The sequence below is a fragment of the Galleria mellonella genome, unplaced genomic scaffold (assembly GCF_026898425.1).
Source record: "Galleria mellonella isolate WM207_F2 unplaced genomic scaffold, CSIRO_AGI_GalMel_v1 utg32, whole genome shotgun sequence".
Taxonomy (NCBI): domain Eukaryota; kingdom Metazoa; phylum Arthropoda; class Insecta; order Lepidoptera; family Pyralidae; genus Galleria; species Galleria mellonella.
The window spans coordinates 1,411,141-1,422,878 of NW_026442075.1; the positions used below are offsets into that span (position 1 = coordinate 1,411,141).

An 11,738-nucleotide genomic window follows, 5' to 3' on the forward strand; every position below is an offset into this window, starting at 1 on the left:
TCCACCGGTCGCTTTTTGTTTTTATTCAAATACATATATTTATAATCTGTGGTAATCTATGGATGTATCTTAGATAAATGTACCTATTATATAAATTTATGTGACATACTATATTCGGACTTACAATTCGATGCTGTAAACTGACATAAGCTAATACCACTTTCAAAAATAGTGTTACCACTATTAACTTAGTAGTGATGGCTTCATTCATTTAAAAAAGAACTATTTTTACTAGCGTAAACCTATTTAGATATAATTCCATAAGTAATATATAATTATTACTATTTCATTACAACAGAAACAAGACAAGAAAACAACCTACTAAAATCGACTTTTTTTTATTTATAAATAAAAAAATACAGCATTACAGCAATATCTTGCAACAGTGGAACTGTCAGTTTACTGCATCGAATTAAAAGTCTGACTACATATAGATATGGTTATAGAAATATGTCATGACTGATTTAATAATGTAGAACAAAAATTTTAGAATTAATAAACTTTTCATTACGTACTGAGAAACTACCATGAATGTGTTTAAAAATTAAAAAAAAAAACATATAGATACATACTACGTACATATCAAGTACTACGTTGGCTGTGAATAATAATATTTCTGTGCTGGGAAATACTCATAGTGGTTTATGGATGAAGCAAGAAACAAATACTTTCTATATTTGAAAAATAATACTTTATTTTAATAATGTCAAACACATAAACTGAAACTTTTTATTTATAGATGTTATACAAACAATACAGTTTACATAGTGATGACAACCCTAAATGCGTGTGTGAGGGAGTGTGTTTGCGTACTGCTCGATCATATGAGACAGTTACATCAATTTATAAAATTAATGTAAAATTCCCTGAAGGCAAGTGTGGACGGCTTTAGCAAGATGTTCCTGGTAATAAACTATAAATTCTTTATTATATAAATTCGTGAGACAGATTCCTTTTCAACCGACTTCAAAAAAGAAGGCGGTACTCAATTCTGTTGTTTTTTACTGTTTGTTACCTAACTCATCAGTTATAAATGGATTTGGAAAATTCTTTTTTTATCTGAAAGGATATACTAGTCCTTATCTCGAAACTCATGGAATCTATTATTAGCCATCAACTGCTCTGGTACCTAGAAGTTCGGCAGTACGGCTTCGACAGGGACATTTGGCCGGTGATCTTTTGGTTTACTTAACACACTGATGGGCAGTGGCAATCAAGAATAAGGGAGAGGCCTTAGCTGTTAGTCTGGATATTGCAACAGCCTTAGATTGAGCGCTGCTTTTAAAACTATCTTCGTTTGGGTTGCCTGCAGTTGGGTCGCCAGTTTTCTCAAGGAACGTAACAATAAGGTCGAACTCGACGGAGCATGTTCTGATTTAAAACCTGTGAATGCTAGTGTCCCGCAAGGTTGTGTACTATCTCCGACCTTGTTTCTTCTGAATATTAATGATATATTACAGATCAGTAATATTCATTACTATGCAGACGACAGTACATCTCGCGGACACATACCGATGAGTGCCGGAACAGACTTGTGTCTGAAACCGAAACTTAGATCTGTTTACCACAGATCTTACACAATCTTGTTCAATTCAACCCTAAGAAGATACAATTCTTCGCGTTCACTGCAAAAAGATGCCGTTTGTCGTATCTCCTCAATTTCAGGGTACTTCCCTTGATAAGAAATCGAGTCTAGGGATCCTTGGCGTTGATATATCCAACGACGTCCAGTTTTGCGGTCATCTGGAGGAAAAGGCTAAGTTGGCCTCAAAAAAGTTAGGAGTGCTCAATAGAATGAGACGGTATTTCATGCCAGAACACCGCTTGAAATTGTATAAAGCTCAAGTCCGGCTACATATGGAATACTATTCTCACCTATGGGCAGGAGCGCCATAGTACCAGCTTCTCCCATTAGACCGCATTCAAAGTCGGATGGCTCGAATTATTGACGATCAGTGCCTTATTGTCTGACTCGACCCACTGAAACTGCGTAGAGATGTTGCTTCTCTCTGCATTTTCTACCGAATTTATCATGGGGAGTGCTCTGAGGAATTGTTCGGATTGATTGATTGCTGATTTTCACCACCGTACAATCTGCCACAAACTAAAGTTCCATTCCAACCATCTGAATGACCACCACTGGTCCTTCACCGTACGTTTTTCAAGGCATTTTCTTTCACGCACAATTACTCTTTGGAATCAACTTCCAGCAACAGTATTTCCTAACCGATATGACATCATAATCTCAAAAAAAAAGAGCATATTCCTTCTCAAAAGGCCGGCTGCATACCTGCGATGCCTGTAGTTTTGTAGGTGATCATGAACGGCGGTGGTCACTTAACATGAGGTGAGCTCCACGATCGATTGCCCCCTGTGTTATAAAAAAAAATACTTTCGGAATTTTCTCAAAGTCGGTATAGTGGTTTATATTATAAATTAAAACAACTGGTTTTGCTACAATTGAAGCCGGTGTTTTCCTTTGTGGACCAAAATCTACTTGTATTATTTGTTAAAAGTCAAAACTAAACTACGTAGGTGCTTTTATCCAATCTAGAGGCCATTCCATCAAACGTAACGGCAGCTCGTTTAGAAACGAGACGTAAATACTTTTACACGGCTACATTTCACTCTGTACACACAGCACGTAGGTAATAGATACTTTGCGAGGATTGTACCAAACGATTCAATTGTAGGACTTGATACTGTTATAAATCACTGGGCGGTCACGTACTCGCGCCGGGCGCCGCGTGCGGGGGATACGCTCTAGGTTTTTTTGGTAATATTAGTTGTTCTCAAATGATTATTGTCCCGTCTGCTGTTGGGATTGGATGGTTTAATCGTATTGCACGACTTGATTGTTAATTTTGGTTTTTAAATACACTATAAGAACTCAACGCGGCGTAATTGCAGGCAAATAGTACCTTACATACTTGATTTTTTTTGCTGAGGTTTCGACGTGGATTGCACCATGTCATGGCCACTACAGGACTGAATTTGACTTACTGATAGCATAATTAAAATATATATCAACAATATGCAAGTTTATACATAATTTTCGTTTTCTTTTTTGTTTTTAGTTGTTTAAAACAACTTAGAGTGGCAAGCAAGATCTCAGCCCATTTGATGGAAAATAGTTGCCCATATAGACATGAATAATACTATGTATATCATAGAATATGCAGTGAAGCTGTCATTCTTGAGTACTAAAACGCTTCCGTATTTAGGTAAAAATAATTTCACTGGTATATCCCATTTTTTAAACCGAAATACAGGCACGCCCAGCTGCTTGGCGCTAACAACACAAGAGGTTGGTAGGTATACGTGTTTCCAAGCAGATGATTTTCATACAGTCTTTCCTTGGCGGCATTACCGTTACATTTACAGTATTTTTTTGCAGTTTTGGATAAAAAGTTTTGTTTTTTGTATAATGTAATCTAATGATCGCTTATAAAAGTAAGCCGTAGTGATACATTCTTAACGCTATATAAGGATCTTTTATTGAAATATAATATTTTACCTTGTATTTTAATTAAGTAATTAAACTAATTATTTTTATTAATTAAAATTGTCATTTTGAACGATCTGTAATTGAATTGGAATAAACAGCTCTCGTACATGTGTCACGCTGTACAAGCAATGCTCCCCAGTCCGGGACTGTTCCCTGGGGCATGCTGGAACGCAGTTGATTACACGCTACACGGACAGGCAGACAATGTGATGATTTTCATATTAATAATTTCATCCGATTATTTCGATATATTGAGGTATACTAATAATATTCGTGTACTGTTTGCGTCTACAGGCGACAGTTGCTACTTTGAATCAGGTTGAATAATTCCTCTGAGTCAAAATATTTGCCATTTTACGTTAATGTTGAATGAAATACCCGATATATATCGTCGAAATATTAGAATCCGACTTAGTAGGGATGGCTTGACATAAATTATTTAATGGTACATAAAGAATTCACTCAGTTCAGACAAACCATAACATTTGTTTAATACGAAAGTTTAAATCAATAACCATGATTTTAAAGACAAATATTACATTCTTAGAACATGTCGAAAAAAATGTCCCGAATACAGCGATAACACATATATCCAAGGGGAAAAGGAATCATTAGTAAAGGATTCCAACAGCCCCATTGCTACCAATATACCTTATCAGGTTGACCTCCATACGGTTCTTCCTGGAAACCGTCGTAGTTAATTCTTGTCGAATTTTTCATATTGAGTCGATTCACCTTTTTTTTTAAACGTCTGGAAAATGCTTTAAGCAGGCCCATACACCTTGTGGGAGGTGAATGGGTACTGTGGGAAATTCCCCGGAAGGTGGGGGTGTACCCACCAAAAACCAGACGATATACCCTCGAGGTGCCATATGTCGGAGACATGGGTTCGCTTTCGCACTCACTACATCTCCGACGGGAGTCAATTGACCTGCCTTCATTTTTACTTATCCCTTACTGGTACCAGCATGTGTAAACCGATAGTGAAGGCGGGGTCATTATTCCATTTTCATCCATTAAACAAAAACATACATTTTACCATATTGTCAAACAATTTAAAAAGGATAGGAATGATGAACATAATAATACTAATTTTGAGTCATTTTTACAATTTATTTTCAGCACACTTGTAATGTACCTTTTTTATTTTAATATACCATTAACTGACATAGCTATAGAATTAAGTACGATTTTATATATTACCCGGCTTGCCATCTGTCGGATGTTGGACTTTTTGTTGTAGTTTTTTAGCAGCTTTGTCTATAGTAAAGTTAAATATTAGACAATAGGAGGCCAGTGACTTTCGCTGGAATGATGCCCTAGTTTTATAAACCAGCTTTTTAAAAATGTACTGCAAATTTTCAAATCGTAAGCAGGTGGGTACCTATGCCAATAGTCAGTGTAGCTAGTATGAGTTACGTAAAGACATACAAGTATATTGATAATAATACTGTTGCGCCTCTGGCGGATGGTTTCAGAAACTTATTTTCATACAAACAAATCGACGTAAACGTGAACACATTTAATTTTTATATCTCACACTAGTCACTCTCCATGCTTACCTTTTTTATTCGATTTAATATTGATATCATATCGAATAGGTTACTTAATAGTAAAACGAGATATAAGAAAATATTAGTATTTCATAAAACATAGGCAAAGCCGGGAACTCCATTATCAATCAATGATATCAAGATAGATATCTAACTATAAATAATGACTATAATGTACTATACATTCGTTATTAATATTTCCTACAAAACTATGAAATTAAACAAAACAATGGCCAGTCAAACATTCTCTTTTATTAAAACAAAACACCATTACGTTGACAACGGTTCTATGTTCATATTTAATTCATATATTTTGTCCAACAAACAACAATCAAATTATAGGAAACACTAGAACATTGTGACAAACGATGTTATCAAAATTAAATTTCTGTATTTGGAGTGTTGGCGCCCCGCATTTTTACTTAAATGTCAAGGTGACATTTACTTTTTTTTATTTACCGCACTTGGGAGTTGGCATTTGGACGTTTTTATTGATAGCAGAATGTGCGGAACATTAATTTTGTTGTTCAGACGCATGCCTCTGCCTATGTACCTACTGTCCATAGATATCTTTATTTTTATTACGTTACAATAACTTTAAACCATACAAACATAAATTTATATAAACCACGTCATTTTGAGATTGATTTAGTATGAATGGTTCATAAATTACTGTAAGATTTTAACTATATTTTTTATGAAAATTTATTCAGTTTCATGAAAAAGTACTAGGTGCTATTATATATAACCGGTATAACTAGGTGTAATATTTATTTTTATTTATCAATGAGATCGATTCTGAAGCGCTATCTCTCTAAATATATTATTAAAATTTTAATTTCGATTTCATATCACAGTTACATTTCACATCACTATTTTTCTAATAGTTTTAAGTCAAAATTATTATAAATTTAGTTTATGTTTGTCTATAAAATAGTAATTTTGCTAAATTATCAAATTAAAGTATTAGGTTAAGAGACAGGCTTAGAGAAATGGTGCATCAGAATTATTATTTATTTTTTGCTGCGTTCACTCTTATTAGTTCTAGAGACTATGTCAAAAACAGATTAAACAGACTATGTCAAAAGACTTTAGATTTTATTTTTAGATAGTATACATGTATAATCAGTTTAATGCCCAATATTAATCTATTTTCTACATCTGATTTCTAAATATCTACTTATTTCGTTAAATTTACAATATACCTAAATTGTTCTTTTGTGTGTAGTTCAATTTTGGGCGACAATTTTTCGAGCTTGTATACCACGAAGATGGTAAACAAGGATACAGCCCGTCTGATGGTAAACGGTTACTGTAACCTGTGGATGCCGCCTACAAGAAAGAGTGTCACGTGCACATTGCCGACCCTGAAGAAACCTATATGTACCGGGGGGATAATGGATTGTTAAAAATGAGGATTAGTAGCCCCATTGTTAGTAATACACCCTGTCAGGTCGACCTCCTCGCGGTTCCCCCTGTAAACTATCGTGTTCTATTCTAAGTAAATCCATCACGATAGGCTAACTGACCTGCCTTTTCATTGTCACCTATCATCCCTCACTAGTGTCCCGCTAGCGTATACCGTTAGCGCAGGCGGGGTTACCATTCCATTATCATCCATTAAAAAAAAAACCTATATGTACCCATTTTGAAAAACCCTGTACTGTAATCTTTAGGGAGAACCTCTTTTACGATATATAGAAAAAATAACTAGTTTAAACGTTTCTTAAATAACAACTTCCTTATTCATAAAAACTAAAATAGACCTATTTTAACTGTTAAAGTGTTTTGTCAGTATCTTTCAAATAAAAAAAAAAACAGTGCAAAAAAGGGACAAAACATTTCAATAGCTAAAATATGTTTATGAGAGATCTGACGTTGTTATGAGTAAGTGTTCAATATATATTGTAGTTTTTAGAATAACGTGTTTACTATAGTTTTATGTGATTATTTTTAATCGCAAAAATCACTGACTCAATATTTTATGTCGGTTATGCACGCGACATTGAATGTGTGTTAATCGGACATGGAGAAACTCATTCATTATTCACAACAAGGGCATTATGTGATAGTGGCGCGCAGTTACCTAAATAATTATACGGAACCGACGTTGAATACTTAATACATGTGGTTCTATGTAGATTATAAGGGTATAGAAGCGATAACTTTACATAGATGATATTATGCCTAATTCAGTAAGTTGTATCACCAAAACACATTTTTTGCCAGACACTTTACTGTATACTTAATGTGTTTTAATTTATTTTAATAACAATTAATTATTAATAAAGTAGTTATACAGTTTTTTTATGCAACTTAGAATGACAAATAAGCTGATGGCTCACTTGATGGAAAGTAGTAACCGTCGTATATAAACATGAGCAGTAGCATGGACATAACAGAGTATACTGTTTCGCCCATGATACCCGCCATGTGTTGCCATTCCTGAGGACTCAGGTGTTGTTCCAGTTAGATAGACCAGTTATTTTGATCTGAAAACTAAACTACTGAATTTATTTTGATAAAATTTCTATAGGATCAATTTGTCAGTATATCGTTTCAGACAAAAAGAAAATTTTCCTAATTGATTTAAAACTGTCGGGGGTTATGAGGTAACAATCATAAAACAAAGGGGGAAAGGGATTGTTAGTAATGAAGACTGAGAATCCCATTGCTAGCAATATACCCAACCAGGTCGACCTCCATGCGGTTCCCCCTGGAAACTATCATGGTTAATTCGTGATGAATTCATCATGATGGACTAACTGGCCTGTTTTCATTCTCATCTATCACCCTTCACTGGTGCTCCGCCAGCGTATCCCGTCAGCGCAGGCGGGGCTACCATACCATTTTCACCCATAAAAAAAAATCATAAAACAAATACAACCGAGTTCAGAACCTCCTTCTTTTTGAAGTCTGTTGAAAACAGTTTACAGAATAACACGTCACCTCTGCACGTTGTATAATCTTTGTATCAGTACAATTGCTTTTAAATCAAACAACAATAATTACTGCGAGCATTGTCTGTAATGTTATTATTTTAACTCGACACACGCGACAGTGGTTGTGAAAGTGTTGATTTATTTATCGAATAGGTACATATTTGGGAAAATTATAGAAACTTTTCACACAAACCACAATACACAGCGCGAGAGAGGGAAAACATGAAATAATATCCTTTATAATATATAAAAACAAGGTAAACAAGCTGACGGCCCACCTGATGGAACGTGGTAACCATCGCCTATAGACATAAGCAGTACCATGGACATAACAGAGTATACTGTTTCGCCCATGATACCTCCCATGCGTTGCCATACCTGAGGACTCAGGTGTTATTACTCTGTACCCTGTAAATTCACGCCATATCCCACCCTTCAAACCGAAACACAGCCATGCAAACACAACTGCTTCACGGTAGAAACATTATTGCTGTAGTTTAAAAATAACAACGAAATAACAAACCTAATTATACGTGTTTATGCGTTAGTTTTATTCGTTCTATGCTAGATTTTTACAAGATAAAAAAAAAAACTTTCAATAACTTGTCTAGGTGTACATGCATATGTTCTGATCTTTTTATTACTGTTGCCCTATTTTGAGAAGCTCTGTACAATCGATGTGAATGAATCGTTATTAGTTAAGTGATAGCGTTCGAGGGGTAAGTTATTTAAGTAATTGTCGTGCCGCGTGCCGCATCTGATAGTAGATGGCGCTCTCGTGCCGGTAATCGAAGTAAACACGATTTTTATCGCGAACTAGCGCGCGTAGTCGCGGTAAATGTCACATTTCCAATGCTTCGTTTAATGGCCCGTAAAGGCCGTGCATATTCGATAAAAAAATTGTTACACTGAAATATATGTATTAGGAAATATGATTCGACGACGGGATAGGAATATAATATCAACATATTTTTAACTATTTAATCATTTTGGCCGTGTGGTCCCGTCATAGAATAGGTCCCCACTTTCTTTCCCGTGAGTGTCGTATGGGTAGCAATGCCCCTCAACGTCTCCAGAGCCTAACTGCAATTGCCAATCTGCCTGCCAAGCGTGGCAACTAATGGCAACATCCCCCAAGGACGAACCGCCTCACTATTCAGCAGTGGACAGTTAAAGGCTGATATGATAATGATGATATTTCTTTAACAGATGACAATAGATGAATATGTTGATATTTAAATGCGGGGTATCAGTGAAAAATAATAATAAATTCAATGCAGTTGACCAGTGAGCCACCAGTCAGTAATGTTAGATTAGGACGAAGTTAGGTCAATCGGTCCATCATGATTAGTCCACCAGGAATCAACTTTGCTAGCAACGGGACCGCTAGTCTCCATTATTAAGATCTCTGTCTGTTTCCCTCCCCAGGACGTTGTACAAATCAATGTAAGAGAGAGAAAAGACGAAATAAATCCATTATAAATCTGTGAATAAAACTCTGTATAAAATCAAGAAATCAACATGGTAATAGAACAGTCAAAAAATTTTGTTTTTTTTTTATAAAAATTAATTTTGAAAACTGGGCGCCTACCATGAAATATTTTCCGAAATTTCGGGCTCAATTTCGTGATTTTGTTTGTACCGAAATCGACTCAGTTAACATTTCGTTCATCATAAATCCTATCCTAATAGTCCAGAGGAAACGATACTTTAACATTTTTAATAATTTTATATGGCATGTATTATGTAATTTTAACATCAAATTTGTTTCGTTCGTCCTCGAAATTTTCAAATGGTGCCCTCTGAAGTTTTTTTAAAGATACATTTTTGTACTTGATATCTTTTTCTAGGGATGTTCATGGCCATGCCGCACAGCTCCCACTCCTCGGCCCGAAGACTCCTGCTGGAGCGGCTTGGTGCCTAAAGTTGAAAGGGAGGAAGACGCGAGAGTTGAACCCTGGCGGCTGCCCGACCTTCGGCCCCCGCTACATTATATGCATGATCGTGGTAAGTAACAAGTGGTGGTAATCTTATTCCTTTTAAATTGCCTTCTAGACACATTCCTACTTATTTTATTATTTTTTGTAGGCATGGGTATAGTTGGTAGTGCTCCGATATTTATATATTGGGTTTCTTTGAACGTTTAAAGTACAAAAAACATCCATTTCAATATCAGATAGCAGTTGGATATTCGTTTCGATCGTATTCTTAGTCAATGTGTTATAATAAATTCCACCCATTGTGCGTTACGAATTCTGCGCTAGATTTTTTTTTATTAGTTATGATGGAATAGTCACCCCGCCTGCGCAATCAGTATACGCTTTCAGGGCACCAGTGGGAAATGATAGGTGACGTTGAAAGCAGATCAGTCAGCACATCGTGATGAATTCCACAAAAATTAACTACGATCGTTTCCAGGGGGAACCGCGTGGAAGTCGACCTGATAGAGTATATTGATAGGGCTGTTAGACCCCATTACTAAATATCCCTTTCCCCCCTCTTCACTAGAATAGGCTGTATGTTAAAACTCCTTGATCACATTTTCCTTTTTTTATTTTATATAACACAAATAGATAATAAATAAGTATCTGTAAACATTTCTACCAAAATATCGTTTATGTTGATTATTGTAACATATTTAATGGTGTGGGCGATTGCCAGACTAATTGCTTGTGAGGTTCTGCGTCTCAATTATAGCGGGATTAGGTGCCTGGCGACCGTAGATCGATATCTTTTATACTCGGAGCTGGAATGACGAAATGAATAAATTTTGTTTACATTTCTTTATTAAATACATTGTGATTGTACTGCTAGGAGAGCAGACAAGCTGACGCAGGAAATCATTAGCATGTCACTGTTGGTCACTAGTCAGTCTTTACACAGGATGGATATAGGATATAGCCTTAGGATATAGCCTATAATTATTATAATCAGAGGGCCTACCATGAAATATTTTCTGAAATTTCGGGGACGAACAAAACAGAAATTTGATGTTAAAATTGCAATTATGCATTAACATGCCGTTTAAAATTATTAAGTTTTAAAATATCGTTCCTCTGGACTATTAGGATAGGATTTATGATGAACGAAATGTTAAGCTCCATTTCTGGAGGTTAACATTTCGTTATTTCTTCTCCATTTCTCCAACTTGATCGATTTCGGTACGAACAAAAACACAAAATTGAACCCGAAAATTCGGAATTTCATTTCATGGTAGACCACCAGGTTAGATGGCTTGCTATATGCTTTGTCTTACGCTGGGGTCAATATTGAATCACTGTCTTTTTAAACTTACCTATTAAATAAATTATTAATTTTAATATCATAGTGAAATCTTTACGGACTAAAAGAACAAAAATTCTAATAGATTTAAGTCAATATTTATTACGTATTTTGTTTATGATGGTCTATAAAGCAGTAATTTTACGAAACTATAAAAATTAAAATATTTATTTGGCGTAGAGAAATGACGCCTCAGAATCGACACCAATGTATTGTGCTGTATCCTTTTAGTCGTACTCAATAGGAATAAAACAGTTATATATTGTATTTTTCATACATTTAGATATATAAACTAAAATGATTATGTCTTTCTTTTCAGAAAGAGAAGGGTGTGCTGCGTGCGTGGCTCCCTTGCCGTTACTACCGCCACCTGCGCCGGCGCCTCACTAATCAAACAATCTTAATAGTCCATTATTTTAAAACAAAATCAATTATAATACAAGTAACTATGAA

At 35.4% G+C, this 11,738-nt stretch overlaps 1 protein-coding gene across 2 annotated transcripts in view; it reads left to right on the plus strand.

Moving 5' to 3' along the window:
• Positions 1–11,738, plus strand: part of LOC113509250 (SKI family transcriptional corepressor 2) — a 40,167-nt gene extending 28,429 nt beyond the window's left edge. For both annotated transcript variants that reach the window (XM_031907280.2, XM_052896321.1), the window contains exons 9-10: positions 9,854–10,010; positions 11,605–11,738. In XM_031907280.2, coding sequence (XP_031763140.2) covers positions 9,854–10,010; positions 11,605–11,675 — 228 coding nt within the window. In that variant the 3' untranslated portion in view covers positions 11,676–11,738. The remainder of the gene's footprint in view (positions 1–9,853; positions 10,011–11,604) is intronic.